At 39.9% G+C, this 23,042-nt stretch overlaps 1 protein-coding gene across 6 annotated transcripts in view; it reads right to left on the reverse strand.

Moving 5' to 3' along the window:
• The window catches only part of BNC2 (basonuclin zinc finger protein 2), a 450,289-nt gene that overhangs the window by 113,930 nt on the left and 313,317 nt on the right, over positions 1 to 23,042 (reverse strand). For all 6 annotated transcript variants that reach the window (XM_074394875.1, XM_074394876.1, XM_074394877.1 and 3 more), the window contains one exon: positions 14,555 to 14,790. In XM_074394875.1, the coding sequence (XP_074250976.1) occupies positions 14,555 to 14,790 (236 nt within the window). The remainder of the gene's footprint in view (positions 1 to 14,554; positions 14,791 to 23,042) is intronic.

Below are 23,042 nucleotides of genomic sequence, written 5' to 3' on the forward strand. Positions count from 1 at the left end.
TTTATAATCCTTTGGATATATACCCAGTAGTGGGATTGCTGGGTCAAATGGAATTTCTGTTTCTATGTCCTTAAGGAATCACCACACTGTCTTCCACAATGGTTGAACTAATTTACACTCCCACCAAGAGTGTAAGAGTGTTCCTATTTCTCCACATCCTCTCCAGCATCTGTTGTCTCTAGATTTTTTAATGATTGCCATTCGAACTGGAGTGAGATGGTATCTCAATGTAGTTTTGATCTGCATTTCTCTAATGACCAGGGATGATGAGCATTCTTTCATATGTTTGTTGGCCTCATGTATGTCTTCTTTTGTAAAGTGTCTGTTCATATCGTTCGCCCACTTTTGAATGGGCTTGTTTGAGAAAACATCTACATTTTAATTGGCCCAATTACTCCCCAAGTGACACTGGCAACAGCAATTCCACAGAGATTGCCTTGTTCTAAATGAGTGACTTCACAGGCAGTTTTTGTGAAATGATACTGATGGGGCTAAAAATCATCTTCAAAATCTCACTAAAAGGAAATTTTAAAATAAGTTTTTATTAACTTTCCGAAACATTTTAGTTGAAGAATAGGAAGGAAATATATCTTTGCTGCTTACCTTCTATGCTCAAATAAATAAGTTGGTTTTCCATAATGGACAGCAAAATCTCACTAATTGAAACTAATATAAATGTTTTTAATTCAAAAAGTGGGGGCCAGGTTGAAATTTACTTTTGTTTAGTCAATCATTTAATTGCAGAGTTTGAATTAATATTACTAAAATACAACCAAGACAGCTGAAGAATGTTTAAAATTCCTTAAAGCATTAACTTTTCAAGTAAATTGGTAATATGTCCAAAGAGTCTATTTACATATAATTTATGACTGCAATAATTATAGATCTTACTTATTTTTTCATTAGAAAACATACCCAATGATCTCTCCTTTCTGTTAACTTAGCCTGAGCCACCAACTTCCACTAAACTGAAAGCTGTAACAGAGGGACATGGTGTCTATCTGTTTACCACTTTTAATATACCAGTAACTCAAGTAATTATCTGTTGAATGAATACATTTTCCTGAATCCTCAAAACAGGGGAAATATGGCTGGGAGTGGTGGCTCATGTCTTTAACTCCAACACTTTGGCAGGCCAATGAGGGCAGATCACAACATGAGGAAGTCCCATTTCTACAAAAAACAAAACAACAAATAGCCAGGTGTGGTGGCACGGACTTAAAGTCCCAGATGATTGGGAGGCTGAGGTGGGAGGATGACTTGAGCCAGGGAGGTGGAGGCTGCCGTTAGCCAAGATCATGCCACTGCATTCCAAACTGGCCAACAGAGGGAGACTACATCTCAAAAAAACAAAAAGAATGAAAGAAAAAAAGAAATATAAAATCTGTGACCTCATTAGAATTTTGAAAAAGAATGGAGGATCACAGTTAGAAGACTATACACTAAATAAACAGAATATATCAAATGATACATCTTAAATTAGCAGCAATGGGAGCAAATTTCTATTCACCACCTGTAACTTTTCTAGATGCACCTCCCAAAGTTTTAACCAGATGTCTCAATTCATTTTTATTAAAAATATGCATAGGATAAAAAAAAATTTTCTGTATCTGACCCTCGCAACCCTGCAACTATTTAATGTGATTTTTTTGTAACTCCAAGTTACAACCCAGAATAACCAGAAGTCACTCTGAAATTCTCAAACTTGCAAAAGAAGCAAATATCTACATACAAAAATTTTGTTTCAGGAGAATACCATGGGGAATTTTGACTGGAGAAACATTTCCACTTGTATATTGAAAACAATGAAATCATTATTTAAACACTCTTAAGCTTCAAACTTTCCATTAATCCAAACTGATCTAATTATTAACTCAAAATGCTAGTGTTTTCTCATATTACATATGTCAATATGCATATTACAATGGTTGAGCACATGAGTATAGGGTCTCTATATCTAAAACTTTGACTTAGAGTTGACCAAGTATTTCTCAAATCCTTCAAATAATTTTTGTGGATAATTTTTCAACAGCCTTATATGACATTGTCCTTATAAGACATACAAGCATAACTGGCTAAAAAAATGTATAGGCAAAGGGAGCTAATAGCCTTGCTTAATTAAAATTAAAACTTCAGCATCTTCAGTCCCATTTATGTGATTCTAAAGGAGGCTTCAGTAAGTTGCTCTTTGACAAGAGCATTCAGATTGCAGGGAAGGCTACAAAGGCGCTAATGACATTTACCCCCCTAATAAGAGCTGTTCACACTTCATGGTTTTTCCTTGTTATTGCTCAGGACAGACACTAGCACCTCATTGAAAGATCAGTGCTGCAAGGGAAAAAGGCCCCCTGAGACGTCTCAGACCTGAGGAAAAGCACTAAATCAGGTGATGCTACTAAGATGACATGTTTGATTCTCCAGGGTTCTTACTCACCCTATGGCCATGGATTTGAGGCAGTTAACACACAGCCAATCAAAACCCTCCCCCACTCCCAGAAGACAGGGCCATCCTCTTATGCAGCAGGCATAGTAAAGGCTAGAGAGAAAAGAAAGAAACTTCCTTCAGGTGCCCTAGGTCTGGCAGGATCCAAATGTCTTGTACTGCTCTCAGTTAATCTCCATCGATGTGTGGCTGAATGAGTAACACACTGACCTTTTCACCTAAGAGACCACAATTTGAATCCAACGGAAAGTCACCAGAGAATCAATGGACAGAGGCACTCATATTTTAAAGCAATAAAGCATTGCAAGAAGGGAAAGGGGGGAAAAGTTTTGTTTTTTTTTACCGTGGTTTTGGCCACAGATTCAACCCGGTTTCCCTGGCTCGGCTATTATGAATTGGAACCCTGATTCAGAATTGAAAAGCTCCCAGAACTGCCTCTATGGATCTCAAAATCTGGCACAAGCCCATGGCTACTGCAAGACAGACATTCCCTCACATGTCAATACGTGGAAAAGCAATCCCTGCTGGTGATGGAATGATGGCTGACTCAATGGAATATACTCAGCAGGAACTCTAATTCTGGCAGAGATGACAGCACACAGAGACAAGTAGCTCTTAATTACTCTTTCCAGGGGAATTAAAGTGCATTTTGTTGTTGATTCAAAATTTCTAAACATGTGTGCACACTTATAAAGAGTTAAATGAATGCAGCAATTTAAGGTGCTTCCCCAGTTACCTAATTTTATGCCTTATCAACACACCATAAAATATAAACAGACTTCATATTAACAGATACTCTAGAAACAAAACCTATGGGATACTCTATCGTTTAAATGACAATTTCTCCGGAGCAGCCTGACCTACTATGATCATAAACCAATACTATCAGTGGCCTGTGTTCCAAACATTCTCCTATTTATCCTACTAAGGAAATCTGAAAAAAAATTCCTATTGTGCACAGAGCCTTCCTTCAAAATTACATCTCAGAGAAGATGCAATTTACACCAGTCTTTGAATAACCACATTTACTCAACTGCTGTTTTCAAAATCAGAAAAGGAAAAAAATCCACAGCAGGAAAAGCACATTAAAATAAAAATAGAAAATACAGTAACCACATTACTCACACTAACTAGAAAGCCGCCTCTGACACTATTATTACGGCTTTAAGAGAGAAAATTACATGAGAACAAGGAAATCAGGTTAACATATTTCCTTACAGAGAGAACCCTGGATTCTCAAAGTCTCTGAAAAATGCTTATCTGGAGGTTAACAGGTAAGAAATACAAAGTAAACTGAAGATGAGTTTGAGCAGAAAATACATTCCAGTCAATGTTTCACTGTCTTATTTTGGAAGCCTTATGTATTGTGATCTACTGTAGTCACGCAAGTCCCCCATCTCAAGTCTACCTAGACAGAAAAAGAAAGGGAGAGAGGAAGACAGAGGGAGGGGAAGGGGAGAGAGGGTAAGTGGACACAATAGATCACTCAGTTGCCACCAACGAATGAAAAAACTTCCTAGACAGCAACAGGACCACAATAGTAGGTTTGTAAAACAATCGCTCATGATATCACTAGCTAGTTAGCTACGTCTTATAAAATCTAGGGCTTTCTGCAACAATTGACAGGTCTGTAAACAGTCAGAATCACGAGTGACTTCCCTCAGGAAGAAATGGTGATATGCAAACGTCGGATGAATCAAGAAGAGCTTCTGATCATCAGGCCAAGGCCTGGCCTAGCCACACTCACCAATACCACAGCTCAAAGCTGTTCACCTAACTGAGATTCTAGTCTCCCCCATAAACTTGCTCATACCTCTTTCCAACATAGCATTCTTCCTGTATGGAAAAAAAGCCTTGTTGGATTCCTTTCTACTGAGTAAACAGTACCTCTCTTCTTCCTTAACAATCTCTCCTTTTTCAACAGGTCTTCCTATAGTAACTCAATTTGGTAGTGGTCACTCATTCTCTTAGCAAATGTATTGGCCTACATTTTGTTCTCCAGTTCTGTCAGCATTACATATGGCTATCATGCAGAAAACAAATAAATGTATCTTTATTTATGTTTGTTTCATCTGTATGAATTTAGCAAAAGCTTCCAGAAACCCACATAAATCCTTATCTCATTTTCTACTTTTCACAGCCCTTCAAGATGTCATCTACCAGCACATGACGTATAGATAACTCCAAGGAAACAGAAAGCAGACTACGACTCAGCCTTGAGAGCTTTCCCATGACTCTGTTAGAGTCACAGAGGATTTCAGTTCCTGTGCAACTACCCCTCACCTTCCACTGGGCTCTTCTGTCAAATTGGGGGAAATACTAGAAAAAGACACAGTAGCTCAAATAAAATGTATGGGCAACTCAAAGACTGATAAAGCTCCTGTTGCTCTAGAAACGTAAGAGTTGGGGGCAGGGACTGGGAGGTGACTCTAATTAAGGAATTAAATTTATTGAGCTCCACTGTGAATTTAACATTACTTCTCTTCATCTTAAAAACTCCTTTTTTTTAGGCACCATCAAGAAAATAAGGCTCAAAGAAATTTTGTGCTTTTTGTATGGCTAGAGAGTTAACTGGTGCTAGAATTAAGGTTTAAACCCAAAGCTCAGAGCTTTCCACTTTAAATTCAATAAGAAGGACGTATGAGTGCTGCTCGGGAGATCATACAATTTAATCAGTGCCATCACAGACAATATCCATTTCAAGTAAATCTGAACTGATTCTTATCAAATGGCGACTGGCCAGTGAGCTGTGGACTCATTGCTGCTCCTCCTGGGAGAATGCAAAAGCCCCTATTCATGTCCCACGGGCACAAATCCTATTCCAGCCATCACTGCATTCCATCCTGGAATCTGGTATGCCATATATTTCTATTTTCAACAGTAAAGGGGAGGAATATTTTAACTCAGAGCACAAAACATCAAGCTTTGTCCTTGGATCTAAGGTGTTTATTTTCACTGCTGTTCCAACAGTTAGAGCTTTGGCAAGGGATTCAAAATCCGTGTATTCCACTTCCAGCTTTGCCTCTGCCTGAGGCCTCCCATCACAGTAACTTTAAAACCAAGGATAATAGTCTGTGACACTCTCTCTCTAATAGGGAGGTTAGGAGGCTTGCCAGGACAGTGTTTGTAGAGTGGTCCAAGCACCTTAGAAAACAGACACTATAAATACAATACACTGCTCTAAATGATCTATTTTTTTGCATACCCCCACCAAAGACAGGGGGATCTTGACCAATCACACATGCGATCCTTCTTTCCTGAAAAAGATTCACGTATTGGTAACATAATGCAAGGACCCCTTCCTTAGGTCATGGTGTTGATAATCCTATCTTTACTTGGGGACAAATAATCCCTCCTTTATGTCAAATTTCTGGGTCATCTGTATATTTCTATAATTTATATCATACAACTTTCCATCATTTGTTTATAGCTCAACCATTAGAGTGTTAGTTTTCTGAGAGATCTCCTCTTACATACTCAACATATACTAATAAATCAGTAATTTTTGCTATTTGAAGGATTACTTAAATTAATTCATATCTAGATTCACTGATCTTTCTGCTACAGAAATTTCCTAAAAACCTGTGAGGTCAGGTAATACCCATTTCAAAGGCTGACTGTTTTAAATGTTTTACTTTATGTAATAAGGTACAATCCTAGAAACTCTATTTTAACAAATGCATAAAGTAATCATTCATTCTGTGCCAGAGCTTGTAAAGTCTTGGAAGAGTTGATAAAATAGGAAAATGCAAAGATGATAAAAAAAATAACAGTGTCATATATAGAATAAACCATTACTTGGCCGAGCGTGGTGGCTCATGCCTGCAATCCCAGCACTTTGAGAGACTGAGGTGGGTTGAACACATGAAGTCAGGAGTTTGAGAACAGCCTGGCTAACATGGTGAAACCCCGTCTCCACTAAAAATTTAAAAATTAGCCGGATGTGGTGGCAGGCACCTGTAATCCCAGCTACTTAGGAGACTGAGGCAGGAAAATCATCCGAACTGGGGAGGTGGAGGCTGCAGTGAGCCGAGATCATGCCACTGCACTCCAGCCTGGGAGACAGAGCAAGACTCAGTCTCAAAAAAACAGTAAACCATTACTTTTAAAAATGCACACATATAAATACACACCTTCACAATGTAGTAATGGTTAATATTATTAAGAGTGCTATGGGCTAGTTACTATATTACATACTTTTAAAATATCCTTTGATTTAACCTTTATAGATGAAGAAACTGATGTTCAAGTATGTCTCTCTGCTGGCTAAGAGAGCTACCAAAAGTGGAAACCAAATTTCACAACCAAGTCTGTCCAACTCTAAAGTCCAAAGCCTTTGTTACTACATACTCCTGCCTCTTATTTATATCCAAGTACATCCATATGTACATACATATATACAAGTTTGTGTGTGTGTGTATGTGTGTATTATTTATTGATAATTAAATAGTAGCTACCCTTTTTGCTCTACTGGTTGGAAAGGCATTGTGCTCAAAGAGGCCGAGTGAAATCCAGGATTTAAGGTTACTTTATAGAAACAAAGTTCTAAAATGACCAGGTTGGTGGTAGTCTGTAATAGTCTATTATCGTCATCTTTTTCACTATCATATTAATAGTTAGCATTGGCTGGATATTTAGCAAGTGCCACTACTAAATGCTTTATGTGAATCATTCTACTTTACCTTCGCATCAAAGCCAGGAGTACTATTATTATCCCTGTTTTACAGGTGAGTGAACTGAGGTGAATAAAGACATGGGCCTAATTTTTTCACACATCTAGAAAGAACTGAAGCCAGGATTCAAGCCCATGAATCTGCCTTCACTACACAACTCTGCTGCATTGAGTTTTTCTGGTCCAACTCTATAAAAAGAAGGCATAATTATAGCTATTCCACCACACATGAGTGGGGCACGGACCTGTGCTTATTTTCCCTGGGAGTGTCTGCCAAGCCCATCACTCCTGCTCCTTCTCTCAGTCACATGGTCCCATTTAGACATGAGTTCTGGTCAGCGATGTGAGAAGCAGCACCCCTCTACACTTCTAAGTTTGACTCATGAAAATATCCCATAGAGAACGTGCACCCTCTCTCAGGGTTGCCACCTGGATGAGGAATCTACAATCCCAGAGAATGGCAGAGCCGTAAAATAGCAATGGCCCTAAATTACCTCTTGTCAAATTACCTATGGAAGGAAAGCATTCACCACTAGACTAGGCTTGCAGAGAAAAGAGAAACAAACTTCTGCTGTGTTATGCCACTAGTAGTATTTCAGGATGTACTTATTAAAACAACTGCAATTTATCTTACTAACGCCTAAAACACATTCCCTGTCTTTTTTTAAGCATTTGACATCTGTAGAGAAACATGTTTAGTAACTAGTATTTCTTTGCTATAATTAGTCGGAGTTAACTTTACACACAGATATAAAGGAAAAAATGTAAATTTATTGAGAAGAAGTTCACAACATACATTTCATCTATATTATTTAATCTTTTTAGCCACTCAAAGGTAGGGACAGGAGGGTTATCTTAAGTTTAGAAGGGTATGGGAAGGTTTCTTAATTTTAAAGATGAAGCTACTATGACTGAGAATGACAAAGTTTTCCACATTTAACCCAATCTTGTCTCACTATCCAGAGCCCTTTTGCCATCCAACTCGAAAGGCTTTTATAAACCCAGGAAAGGCTACTGCATCTCCTACTCTCTGCACGTGGTATAGCTGAAATCTTACTAACCAGGTAGAAAATCTTTGTTTTTATACTCAACTACAAAAGGCATATATTCCTGGAAAGGCAAGTCAAAGACCAGAAATTTACAATAAAGCATTAGGGATAAATATCAGATCTGGAAAACAAGTTTTAGTCACAGAAATGAGAGCAAATAGGAGTAAAGGTGACGAAATAGAGTATCAGGAAACAGGCAAGAAAAGGAATGCAAAAGAGGAACCCATTTCACCCAGTTTTGCCCAAGGTCAGACATACATGGTGTGCCACTGAATACAAGAGATCTTAAGTTAGTTTGTCAGTTCCAGACTCTCAGGCCTTCCCTCTTCCCCAAAATCATGCCACTCTGAATCTATAGACTCTCACATAATACATTCTGGAAAGTCAGGCTGGTAGTCTTAAAAACAGAAAACAAGCATCCAAATATTATCCACAGAGTCAAAGATCTGAATTCAAGTCAAACTTCAAAATGTCCTCCTTCCAATATTTAATACACCTCATTATGTATTCAGCTAGGTGCTGGTGTTGGGAAGTGAATTAACAGTGATAAACAAGAGGAGTGTTATCTTCAGGAGGCTTACAGTGGATCAACTGTGCCAGTTAACACTTCCATGATCACGGGAAAGTCACTTAACTTATTTGAGCCTCAACTATACCAAATGTTAATTCACTGGCAACATCTATAAGAGGATGGTGTAAGAGGAGGAAAAGAGGTAACCTATGAACTTGTTCCGCAAAGAGCTGTTTAAATACAAGTGTTTGCTTAATATTGATGTTTTCTACCACATGGATACCACAAAACACTTACTCTACACAGACCACTAGCTAGAAAGCATGGGAGCCTTTACTTTTCTTCTTATTACCCTCAACAGCCCAGCTGCTGCTACAGCAATCAGTCCCTAGGAAGCATGGAGAAAAAACTAAGGACCTTTTGACCAACTGAAGTTACTGGCTATTTCATGAGTTCCATGGTGAAACATCAAGCTATACCAAGTTAAACAGGTTTTCTTAGCCATTAATTTAACAAATATTTATTGAATGCTCTGTATTTGTGGCATTCTCTAGTGAGGAAGCCAGAAAAATAAACATTTTTACAGTTGACTTAATTGATTGATTTGAAATTGTGTTAGGAGTTTGAAGGAAACACAGTCCTAAGATAGAGCTATACTAGAAAAGACCTACGTTGGCAAGGATGGTCCTCTGTAAGAAAGTGAGACTTTGACTGATACCCAAAAGAGAAGAAATTACCCATGCAGAGACACAAGCCGGGTATTCTAGGCAGAAGAAACCTTACATGCATGTGGGGGAAGAGCTGAGTGTGTTCAGGAACTAAACACATTGAATGAGCTTGAAAGGAAGAGGTTATGAAGTGGGAAAGGTTGGTGAAAGCTACTTCTCTACTCTCACAGGCTCTTACTCTAGGCCTCCTTAGAGCCTGTATTATGCTCATGTGTATATGAAACTTAAGAGAAGGATCCAGCATGTAGTTACTCCCAAATCTAACACTGGACTTCTCAAAGATAGATGGCCCCATTCATCTTTGAGGAATGCTCTTCTAATGCCCTGACTGTGCCAGTAAGACACAGGAGAGTTCAGAGGGGCAACACTACTACTCTTCTCATAAGGTTGCAGACACCCGACCTAAATATGCAGAATGTCTGGGCTGCTTCTCTGAATTCTGTAGGACCCACCTGCAAATGAAGAGATCTCCACAGACAGGCTGATGGACGAGCCCTAGCAAGTCAGTTATTTGTTCAAACTGAAAGACTATGAAAACTTGATTTTTAAATGACTAAATTCACTAACGATAATCACCTGTATTCTTATTTCCTAGGTCAAAGACAGAGGGGGAAATGGGAGAAGGACAAAAAAGAGGGCCACTGTTTCTATTCATGGTCAATAAATGTATCATGAGATACAGACCTAAACTACAAATTATTCTTTTTTTTTAAACAGAGTCTTGCTGCAACGCCCAGGCTAGAGTGTAAAGGTGCAATCTCAGCTTACTACAACCTCTGCTTTCTAGGTTCAATTCTCCCACCTCAGCCTCCTGAGTAGCTGGGATTATAGGCACATGGTACCATACCTGGCTAATTCTTGTTTTTTTTTTTTTTTTTTTTTTTTTTTTGAGACGGAGTTTCGCTCTTGTTACCCAGGCTGGAGTGCAATGGCATGGTCTCGGCTCACCGCAACCTCCGCCTCCTGGGTTCAGGCAATTCTCCTGCCTCAGCCTCCTGAGTAGCTGGGATTACAGGCATGCGTCACCATGCCCAGATAATTTTTTGTATTTTTAGTAGAGACGGGGTTTCACCATGTTGACCAGGATGGTCTCGATCTCTTGACCTCGTGATCCACCCACCTCGGCCTCCCAAAGTGCTGGGATTACAGGCTTGAGCCACCGCGCCCGGCCCTAATTCTTGTATTTTTAATAGAGACGGGTGTTTCACCATGTTGGCCAGGATGGTCTCAATTTCCTGATCTCGTGATCCACCCTCATCGGCCTCCCAAAGTGCTGGGATTACAGGTGTGAGCCACCATGTCCAGCCGGAATTAATCTTTAGTAGTAGAAGAAAACCTCATATTCTCTCTTATATTTCATTTTGAGCATCTAATTGCATATTCCCATTTTCGTTGTTTTTTTGTAAAATGCTTAAAAGTTAACTTACCTTTTCTGTGCCTTCTGAATAAATACTTTAATAAGTAGACAGGAGAATACTGGGTCCTTTACATATTACCTGACTTCTTATGCAGCTGTAGTCCAAGTTATTTTATGCATGTTACACTCAACTGCCTAGCTTGTGAATATATATTCACGTAAGAGAAAATTAATTTTATTTTCAAAAGTACAGGATTAACCGTTGTGCCAGCCTTTTAAATGATTCTGTAGCATCACTAACATCTCCCTTTTTCTAACAATGACGTCTTTATAACCACATAGTTTTCAAAGTCCTGTTCCCTTCTTCCCCCTACATCCAAAAATTCAAAATCGGATCAGACAACTGTCATTCTTCCATATTCAAAGGTATCTCAGAAGGCAGGAGTAGCTGGGTACACATGAAGGATGAAGGCTTGAGCCCACAGAGAGTTAAATTAATATCCTGGCTTGACTGGTTCAACTTACCGTACATCTTCATTTGCCCAGAAACACAATCTATAGCCAACTGCTAACCAAGTCAATATGTGGTAAGACTAACAGCCACCCTAACCTGCCTAGATAATTATTCTCCTTTAACTGACATAATATTCAATATACTGTTGTTGAGAGCAATACTGCTAAAATTGATGCCTTGAGGGCTACAAGACAATTGAGTTTTAGCCAGATAAAATGACTTGTACACTAATAGTGCATTATGGGGTTCCACAGCTTTTGGACACACATTTTATAGCCTACTTTTACAAAAATGCCATATACAATTATATTCAAAGTAACTTGTGCACACCTTATCATTACCACATACAATCTTTAAAATACTGGCTGATTACCAAATAATATTACTTTAGAAGAAAAGGGTTTTACTTTTACAGTCTCTGTCTTTTTCCTTAACAAAACAAGCATTTTCTCACTATGTAAGTGATAACGGTTTTGGTGTTCTGAAAACTTTTGCTTTTTTTCCCAAAACAAGAACTGTTTTCACAAAGAACAAGATTATAAATGCTGAATGACAAAAACCATCATTTAAATAAAATCATATTACATCAATTCTACCAATAAAGCAAGACAGAAACTAAACCTAGAATTACTCTAATGTAAAAATCATCTACAGTTTTCTCAAAATGTCAATGTTAGACTCTGAATGGAGAAACATTATATTAAATTTGAGACTGTCAAAATCTGTATTAAAATAATAAAAATTAATTATAATTTAAGTGTCACAATAAATGACAATGTTCTCTCTATGCAATATTTCATCCTAAAATAAGAGACTTTATAAATTTTAGTTCCTGGTTTTACTGAATTTTCCTCTCAAACTTAATTTTTCTTGCAATTTTGTATCTTTAAATCAAACCTGTCCAACCCACAGCCCCTTGGGCTGCATGTGGCACCAGATGGCTCTGAATGTGGTCCAACACAAATCTGTAAACTTCCTTAAAACAGTATGAGTTTTGTTTTTTTTTTTTGCTATATTTATTTTTTAGCTCATCAGCTATTGTTTGTGTTATATTTTATGCATGGCCCAAAACAATTCTTCTTCCAATGTGGCCCATCAAGCTAAAAGATTGGATACCTCTGCTAAATACTGGGTCCTCGTACAAAAAGAAATACAGAGTACATTTACATTTTTAATATTTGCATTAGAGATATGTTCAAATACTGAGGAAAAATTAACATCTAAGTAATTATTTCAAGTAAAATAAAAAACAATAGGACTGTATCACAGAAACATTATCAGGCTTTATATTTACTGCTATCAAAGGGCTACGTAAGCTGAATTGTTAAAATTGCAAATCAGCATAGCCCTGCACATACCTATTTTTCTGGACAGAAAGATGCAATCTATATGCTTGTGTCTCTGCATACGTATGCAGGTATAAATATCTTAGGCAACAAATACACGTGAAACTGAAAGATAATATTAATGACGGAAGTACAAGCAGCATAGTGGAGATAGTAAAGATGGTACAAGATTGGGCCAAAATACTTGCTGGTCTGTCATAAAGAAAAGACTGTTAGCCAAGCTAACAGTTCCATACAAACAACTGTAAGAGGTTTTTCTCTTTGTGTAGGGCAAAATCCATCCAAAACAGACATTAATAATCATGTTGTGGAAATGACTGTAAAAGGATGTAGCACTGCATGCATCTTGGGGCCAGTATAAGCAGGAATTGTGAAACCAGTTCCTTGATTTATTTTTCCTGGCTCCTTCCTCTTAGACCTTGTTCCCTCTCATGTCCCCTAACTATCCAGGACTTATCTTTCTACTTTACCCCACTGAAATATCCCCATCCAGAGGCAAATGAGATAATGCTTGTGAACATGCTCTCTAAACTGAAAACGTAATATATAATTGTTACTATTATCACCATCATCTCATCTTTTGAGGGCCAAATTTTCAAGTTGAGATTCTCACTAAATTTAGACGTCATTCTAGTCTGAGAGCAGACAGGTTATTCCACCTCCCTTGTCTTTCTTTACTTCTACTCACCACCCTTGCACTGCTCTCCTGTTCCAGCTAACAGCTGGAGGTATCACACAGGAAAATGACAAGAATTCATGTGTACTGATGCCAGGTTAAAAAGAGGGGGAGACTGAAGCTCCCTACTCTTCACATGTCAAGCTGGCAGCCAATGCCCGTCATGCAATACACAGTGCCTCAGGGAATAAACAGTAGCGACATCTCCAGCACTATACAAGGCTGGCACAGCCAAAACCAGTTGTTTTTGAAGGGGTCACATCTCCTGGTATTACCTTCATAGAAAATTTCAAAAATTGCTTCAGATTCTACCTTTTCAAATTGAGATCTCCTTCAGCAGGAGCAAGTATTTCTTCATTATCCAGTATAGCCCCTTTAGATCCTGCGGTCTCCCAAAATGCTGTTTTCAACATTGACCCCTCAACAATTGTAGAAAAAGAGAGAGCCATAAACATGTTTCAGAGGCAAAGTATACAATGCAAATGACACACGACATACTGCAAAAATGAGATGAAGAAAGGGAGGGATGGGAGATGGGGGTGCATGAAGGCTGTGGGCCTTCCAGAAAACTCTTAAGCCCTTACCAGGTCAGAAGTGCCATTGATACAAAGGAGACGCTCAAGGCTGGAAGAACAGGTTCTGCAAAGGCCAAATCTAAAACCAAGTCTGTGTGTTTCAGAATGCAGAAATCTGAAGCCTACGATATGACAGTTTACTGGTTCTGTTTATATGAATTCTGTTTATATGAATTACAGTTCTACCTTTGATTTGGAAGAAGAAACAATAAATAGTCACATGTGTACCTGCAGGTACACAAACAACAGAAAAACACCATACCTGCTGCAAACTGAGTATGGAAAAAAGCCCTAACGAACCGAAATGAAGGGTAATTTCAGATTTTCACACACCCATGACCCACATCAAAGAGCCCTCCTTTTTAACAGGGCTATAATAAGACTTGTTGGAGAAGCCAGGAAGCCCATGTTGTAGAGAGTTGAATTCAAAAAGGTGCACACAAAGGTAACTCGAGGCAAGAGGCCATGTTTTTCTTTTAATACACCCTGAGGCCCGATGGTGGCCTGCTTCCACTCTCTCCTTTTCCCTTCCCTGACAAGCCCACTGAAATGACTACTTTACCCAGAGGAGGGTGTGCAGCCCTTCCTGCAAGGGGCAGAAAGGAGACCAGGTTTGCCAAGGGCTCTAACCCTTCCCCACCCAGAGCGGGCCCCAGACACCAGTGTTCATGTCCTCCCCCTACCTGAAGGATGTATCCTCGGACATAGTCCCGCAGGGTCCAGCCAAGGCCGTGCAGTATGTGCAGCACCTCCTCCTGTTTCAGGACGCTGAAGAGGCGGTCCAGCAGGATCTTCAGCCTCACGGGCACTGCCTGCGTTCCGTAGAGCATCAGGCTGCTGATGTCAAACACGACGTTGGACTGTACAATCTCCACTTGCGTGGGGTGGTACAGGTGCTGCGTGCTGAGCTTATCCAAGGCTGCGGTGGTCCCGCCAAAGTTCCAGTGATGGAGGTGGGAATAAAGAGAGAGAACAGGAGTCAGAAACATCACTGTAAGTTACTAGGGCTCCATTTCTATAGATGAATGAATGTTCGCCACAGGTGTTTAAGCAAGATCTTGCAAAGAAAATAGTTATCTGACACCTCCTTTCTGTTTTGTCCTTTTTCTTTTCTATTTTGTAATTTGATGTGTTTATAAATTGCAGGCAACAACAAATACAAAACACATTTAACTTCAAGATAAAGAGCCACTGAGGATGTTTTAAATGACTGTGGCTGGTGCTAAAAACCTAATTAATTTGTTAACTGAACTATGGTTCGACTCAAGTTAACGATGGTGTCCTTTACCCCCTACCAAAACCAAAACCATTCCTAACTCATGCCATACAGGGAGGCTCAATCTATATCACTTTTATGAATAAGATTCACCCCTTATAATACATGAATGGTTAAAGAAGAGGAAGATGGTGTTCTTTAGACGATAGGAGTAAAAGACCTTATTTGGAGGGAATAAGGAAAGCTGACATCTGTGTGTAGGGCTAGTAATTTAACTCAAGTCCTGTTAGCTACAGGGGTTTACCCAAAAACCTAGTTTTCCTAATTTCTCTCATTAGTCACCTGTTAGATAGCTTTTGTGTTCACTGGCATGTTTTCTGAAAGTTATTCAGGATAAAAAGGAAAGAAAATTAAAGTCATAATTTTATAAAGAAGTTACTTCATTAATAGCTCTAAGGGTATAGACGAAAATGGAAACAAATGAGAAGCCAACATTTGGGAATTTCTGTTGTATTTCAGCTAACTGTATTATCTCAGTAGAATAAGCTGAGGATGACCATTCTCAGAGTAAACACTTTCAATAAAACAAAAATTTCAACAATTGGTTATTTTTTTTCTCCTCAAATTTAAGAAACACCATCTCTTAGCTAGAGATAAAAGCCAAAATAAGGTCCTAAATTCTAGTCCCCATCCATATCTGAGTTACTGTACACCCTATTGCTGATAATAGAATTACATTTTGCCTCTGTTTCTCAAACAATAACATTGTCTTATCTGCAGGGCTTAAAGAGATGCTGCAAAGATAAGTGAGATAAGGAGTAAGGGGCACTGTAAACTCCTTAAGAGAACATAAAAGGCATTCAGCACTGTCAGAATTATACACATATGCCCAGTGAGGAACTAAACAAGATGAACACGTAAGTCTGAAGGATGGTCATCTAACCTCATGAGTCGGGCAAATGGGTATCAGCCAACATCTAGGCTCAAGTCATAACTACACCTAAGTTATGTACCTAAGGCTTCCTCAAATTCTAAACCACTGTGTGGCCTTTCTCAGCTGCTTTTCCTAACACCTATCCCTAAACGTATGGGCTATACTACATGTGCATTCTCAGCAACTCCTATTTTACTACACCAGTATTACTGCATGATAATAGAAGAATTTACAAGTACGTGCACACAGATTTTTTAGTGTTTCACATGTATTTTTTCAGGGCTCCTCCTCCACTCTTATTTCCCCCTGACTTGTGGTCACTAGAGAGTTCATGTACTCCTGATAAATTGCTTTCTTACATCTACAGTGTAAAGGCCCTTATCATTTACCCGCTGGCTTCATTCAACACATTTACTCCCAGGAATACTTTGTCAAAGAGTTCGGATTTTCTCATACTTCATTTCTTGCAGCTGATTTGTCTGATCTTTCCTATTCTAGTGGTTAAGTCAACTTTGAATAAATAGCCTTAAAAATTAATTTAACGTTTGGGAAAGATAAGGGATTCACAAGCCTAGGGATTGAAGTTTTCTCTCACTCCACAGGGCATTTAGACGGCAAAAAAAGCAGAAATGGGATATTACTATCCCTGTTCTTCTTCAAGTACAGCTTAACTACTCAGCCTTCTGATGAGTGGCTGCTCTGCTTACAAAATCCAGTGACCAAAATGGGGGGATCTGCTGCTCCTCCACTTCCCTTCATCAGCTCTCCTCAACCATATAGGATAGTTCTTTACAAAACAGACTTCTATGACAACAGCCAATATAAAACTGACGGAAGTCAGCAGAAGGGAAATAAAATGACACAAAATCCTGATTTTTGTGTGTGTGCTTGGCACCTTGCATCTTTGCATTAAGTACATGCAGGTGTGTGTGCAAATACATTCAAATGCGAGGCGAAAAAAACTATAATCCCTCTCCCTCCCACTCATTAAAAAAGGTTCGTTGTTTTAAAAATGAAGAGGACTGAACTATTAAGGGTACAGAAGAAAAGAGAGAATCATCAGAGAATTAAAAGAGCACAGATAGTACAAAAATATTTCCCTAGATAAGCTTTCAAGAACATCAGAGATTGAGGATATTATAAGGACACTAGCTGATTCTTCGTAAGTATACTATATGTCAGTAAGTAGAAATACAGCTGGGCACGGTGGCTCACATCTGTAATCCCAGCACTTTGGGAGGCAAGATGGCAGACTGCCTAAGCCAGAAGTTCAAGACCAGCCTAGGCAATGTGGTGAAACCCTCCCTCTACAAAAAAATGCAAAAATTAGCTGGGCATGGTGGTACACACCTGGGGTCCCAGCAACTCAGGAGGCTGGGGTAAGAAGATCACCTGAGCCCAGGAGATCAAGGCTGTAGTGAGTCATGATTGTATTACTGCACTTCCAGCCTGGGTAACAGAGTGACCAAAAAATAGAAAAAAGAAGAAATACTGTTATAAACCACATAAATAGACAACAAAGGTCCACAACTTTATGTCTATAAGGGCCAGAGAGTAGGTATTTTAGGTTTGTGGGTTATGCACTCTCTTTCACACCTACTCATGCCTGCTGTTATAGCAGGAAAGCAGCCATACATAGATAAGACTTAAATGATTAGGTATGTTGGTGTTCCAATAAAACTTCACTTAGGCTTGTTGCAGTGGCTCACACCTGTAATCCCAGCACTTTGGGAGGTCAAGGCAGGAGAACTGCTTGAGCCCCAGAGTTTGAGATTAGCCTGCGCAACACAGTGAGACTCGTCTCTACAAAAAAAATTTAAAAATTAGTCAGGCATGGAAGCGCATACCTGTAGTTCCAGCTACTTGGAAGTCTGATGTGGAAGGATTGCTTGAGCCCTGGAGGTCAAGGCTGCAGTGCAGCAATGATTGCGTCACTGCACTTCAGCCTGGGTAGAAGAGTAAGACCCTGTCTTCAAAATCAAACAAACAAACAATTTACACAGACACCTCACCAGCTTTGCTTGATGAAAAGGTAGACCAGACATTTAATGGAAGTCAACAGTAGAGCACAAAAAAGCTCTAAGAATGTGATATAGGAAGCAGTTACCTGGGTGATGGGCCATAGACGAAGACTTAGAAACTATTAAACTGGGCCAGGCATGGTGGCTCACACCTGTAATCCCAGCACTCTGGGAGGCTGAGGCAGGCCCATCACTAGGGTCAAGAGATTGAGACCATCCTGGCCAACATGGTAAATTTTAGTAGAGATGGTGTATTTCTGTTTCTACTTAAAATACAAAAATCAGCTGAGTCTGCTGGAGCGCGCCTGTACTCCCAGCTACTCAGGAAGCTGAGGCAGGAGAAATGCTTGAACCCAGAAGGCAGAGGTTGCAGTGAACCGAGATGGGACCACTGCACTCCAGCCTGGCAACAGAGCAAGACTCCAACTCAAAACGAAAAAACAAACAATATATAATATATACATATAAGTTAAAACTGCCTAGCTTGCAAATTTCAGCATAAACGTATCACCATGATCTATCAAATTTCTTGAATATAACTAACTTTTCTGCTTTACAATTACTAGATCATATCAAGTCACCAAATTGTGACAACTTTTGGAGAAGTAGTACCCCTGAAACAATGATACCTGATGATTTTTTTATGAGTCATAGTATCTGTAAGTTGAGAACTGGACTGCTGCCTAATTTCATGATCTTCACGTATCTGACTGTGGAGGAGTCAGGTCTGGATCTTGTAGGGTTAGGAATATGAGTTAGGCCAATGGGACTGTGGAAAAAGTAGGGCAAGAACTTGTTGATCAGGATGGAGTGGGAAAAGATGTCACCTACTTTAATATTTTATGGCCTAAGCATCTGCTAATTTGTCCTATACCAATGGTATTGTCAAGATTCATTTACAGGCCAGGCACAGTCGCTTATTCTGTAATCCCAGCACTTTGGGAAGTCGAGGTGGGCAGATCACCTGAGGTCAGGAGTTTGAGACCAGCCTGGCCAACATGAGGAAACCATATCTCTACTAAAAAATACAAAAAGTAGCCAGGTATGGTGGCAGGTACCTGTAATCCAAGTACTCGGAAGGCTGAGGCAAGAGAATCACTTGAACTCAGAAGGCTGAAGTTTCAGTGAGCCAAGATCGAGCCACTGCATTCCAGCCTGGGAGACAGAGCGAGACTCCATCTCAGAAAAGAAAAGAAAAAAAATGAGATTCATTTTCAAACGAAATCTAACCAGAAGATGTGTATACAAAATATGTAAAAGTAAAGCTGTTCTAGGTGAAGCTGGAGTAATCATGATTTAGAGAAAGTCCAATCATTTATCACTCCCTTTTTCTCTTCAACTTGCTGAAGTAACTCAGTGGACTGAATTCTGGAAGTACAGTTTGAAAAGCCCTTTTCTCTATAGTAAGCTGGTATCAAATTTTTGTCTGATTTGTGTCCACTCTCCTTCATTCTGGTAATAGAAGCTACATTTCCTTTTGGGAACTTCTCCCTTATACTCAACACCAGTATTTCTTTCTTTCTTTCTTTTGAGACAGGTTCTAACTCTATGACCCAGCCTGGAGTGCAGTGGCATAATCACCACTCCCCACAGCCTCTACTTCCTGGGACTCAGTCTCCCAAGTAGCTAGGACTAGAGGTGTGTGCCACCACACCTAATTTTTCAGTTTTTTTTTTCTTTTTTTGGTAGGGATGGGGCTTTCCCATATTGCTCAGCTGGGTCTCAAACTCCTGGACTCAAGTGACCCTATCACCTTGGCCTCCCAAGTGCTGGGATTACAGGCATGAGCCACCATACCCGACCAGTATCAGTATTTCATAGAACTGAATATTCCTTAGCCAGGCCTAGAAAATCAGTCTACTCAAGTACCCTGACCAAAACAACTGGTTCAAGAATAGGCAAGTGACCTAAGTCTGGACAGTGAGATTGAATCCAGGAATTTACTTATAACTACTGGGAATTTCTTCTCTTTCCTCTAAATTTGTAGCTAATAAAATGTGCTTGAGAATGCAAATCATAAGGAGAAGAGCTGGGCTGCAAGAGGATCTGACAAATATCTAGTACTGATAATACTGTTTGATTCAGAAGATTTGGCAGTGCTTGAGGCTGGTACTATCCCTGAAATTTTCTGTTACAGTAGCTAACAAAATCTGTCTCTCCCTGTCACTCCACTACCTCGCCCTCTCCCCTCTACCTTTCTCTCACTGTCTACTTGAAGTCAGAATCTGTAAGCTGGAACTAAAAGAATTCTATTACAACTACTCTTTGAGGTACTTTTCTAGCTGATTAAAAAGTAATTTCAAGGCCAGGCAAAGTGGCTCATGCCTTTAATCCCAGCACTTTGGGAGGCCAAGGTAGGCGGATCACAAGGTCAGGAGTTCAAGACCAACCTGGCCAATATGGCGGAACCCTGTCTCTACTAAAAATACAAAAATTAGCCAGGTATGGTGATACACGCCTGTAGTCCCACTTACTCAGGAGGCTGAGGCAAGAGTATGGCTTGAACTCGGGAGGCAGAGGTTGTAGTGAGACGAGATTGTGCCACTGCACCCCAGCCTGGGCGACTCAAAACAAACAAACAAACAAAAAAACAAGTAATTTCAATTCAAAGTAGTAGTCACTATTCAACTAAAAGTATGTTTGTTTCAGGCCAAATGCAATTCATAATTTCTACAAGGAATGGAATGAAGAGTATTCTAAACAATTTCACATCTTACACAAATTTACAAAGGGTGATGAATGTTTTTAACAGCATTAATAAGGAAAAATAATGGTGAGGAAGAGTGTAAAGAAAATGACCCTTTAAGTACCAACTATATATCGGGTATCATTCTACAGCAATTTTGTCTAACCCAGGGACCACGGCACACATGTGGCCCAGGACAGCTTTGAATGCAGCCCAACGCGAATTTGTAAACTTTCTTAAATGGGATTTTTTTGCAACTTATTTTTAGCTCATCAACTATATCGTCAGTATGTTAGTATATTTTATGTGTGGCCCAAGACAATTCTTCTTCTTCTTCCAATGTGGCTCAGGGAAGCCAAAAGATTGAACATCCCTGCTCTAGGGGCTCACTATTAGCTCATTTAAGCCCTCAATTAAAAAGCATACACACACCACAGTATTATTATTACTGCTTATCCCGAGATCACAGGCTCAATCGGGTTAGGCAACTGGCCTAAGGTCACTTAGCAACTTCACTCAAGAAATTTCTTGTTTTCACCACATGTTCAAATCAACAGTCAATATGAAACTTGCAAGTCTTCATCAGCTGGAAGTCCCTAACTACCAGCAATCTGGGCTACTTGCCCATCACTCTGCTGAAGCAAGCATTTCAAAGGTCACCAACACCTGCCTTTCTGTGAAATGCAATAGCTTTTTTCCTTCATTATTCTCCGCAATCTCTCCATAGCAGTTGACCTTATTGATCACCGCTCCTCCTAAAATGTTCTCCTCCTTCATTCATGCATACATTCATTTATTCACCAGCACCTATTAACTTATCTCTGAGGTACGTGCTGTATGCAGATGCAAAAGTAATTTACGTTGTGGCCTCCACCTTCAAAAGCAGATAGATGTGGGCAATATAAATGCCATAAAAATATTTGATAAAGTACTGTGGGACACAGAAGACAGGGCTGCCGGGAAGGCACAGTCTCCTAACTAGGATGTCAGCAGGCAAGAAAGGAGGAGGAGAGTACTACAGGTAGAGGGAACTGAGACAGTGGTTCTCACTCTGTGTGCATCAGAATCAAGTGGAGGGCCTGCTGGGCTGCCTCCCCCAGAGTTTCTGACTCACCGCATCTGGCCATCAAGAATCTACATTTCTAACAAGTCTCCAGAAGATGCTGATGCTACTGGTCAGGATCTTACTTTGAGAATCAGTGAATTAAGGGGTATGTGTTAGGGAACTATGTAAAGAATGTGAAGCCTTAGGGAAAAATAGTCGGAAATGAGTCCAAAAAGATCAAGTTAGCAGACTGTAAGGAGCTTTATTGTAAAGGCAAAGACCTATGGAAAGCTTATGATTTTATTTCTTGTTAACAGAATTAGGAAACTATTAAACATTTTATAAGATGAAAATGGGTAGGTGTGGTGGCTCACGCCTGAAATCTCAATGCTTTGGGAGGCCGAGGTGGGAGGATCACTTGAAGATAGGAGTTGGAGACCCACCTGGACAACACAGTGAAACCACATCCACAAAAAAAATTTTTTTAGTGAACCAGGCAAGGACAAGCATGGTAAGCCAGGCAAGCCTATAGTCCCTGCTACTTGAGGTAGCAGAGACAGGAGAATAACTTGAGCCCAGAAGTTTCAGGCTGCAGTGAACTATGACCCTGCACTGTACTCCAGCCTGGGCAACAGAAGGAGACCCCATCTCTAAACAGCAAAATATTAAAAGATAAAAATTTTTAGTTTTTTTTTGTTGTTGTTTGTTTGTTTTTTTGAGACGGAGTTTCACTCTTGTTACCCAGGCTGGAGTGCAATGGCACGATCTTGGCTCACCACAACCTCCGCCTCCTGGGTTCAGGCAATTCTCCTGCCTCAGCCTCCTGAGTAGCTGGGATTACAGGCACACGCCACCATGCCCAGCTAATTTTTTGTATTTTTAGTAGAGACGGGGTTTCACCATGTTGACCAGGATGGTCTTGATCTCTTGACCTCGTGATCCACCCACCTCGGCCTCCCAAAGTGCTGTGATTACAGGCTTGAGCCACCGCGCCCGGCCCTAAACATTTTCAGTTTTAGATATAAAATTTTGATAAGAGTGCAGATGTTTAATTAAGGCAATAGTTACCACATGGGAGACATGACACCTGTCTGGCAGGAACAGTGGCTGGCGAAGGTACTGGATAAATCTCGGCCACAGAGCCATAACCCACTAAAGTGGGAAAGTTCAGAAGGTGGAGGGTCGTGTTAACTTCGAAAATTTCCCAGATGATTATAACACGTATGCCCCCACTCACATACCACAATGAAAATTAGAGACAGAAATGGG

This window comes from Saimiri boliviensis, chromosome 2 (genome assembly GCF_048565385.1).
Source record: "Saimiri boliviensis isolate mSaiBol1 chromosome 2, mSaiBol1.pri, whole genome shotgun sequence".
NCBI classification, from domain to species: domain Eukaryota; kingdom Metazoa; phylum Chordata; class Mammalia; order Primates; family Cebidae; genus Saimiri; species Saimiri boliviensis.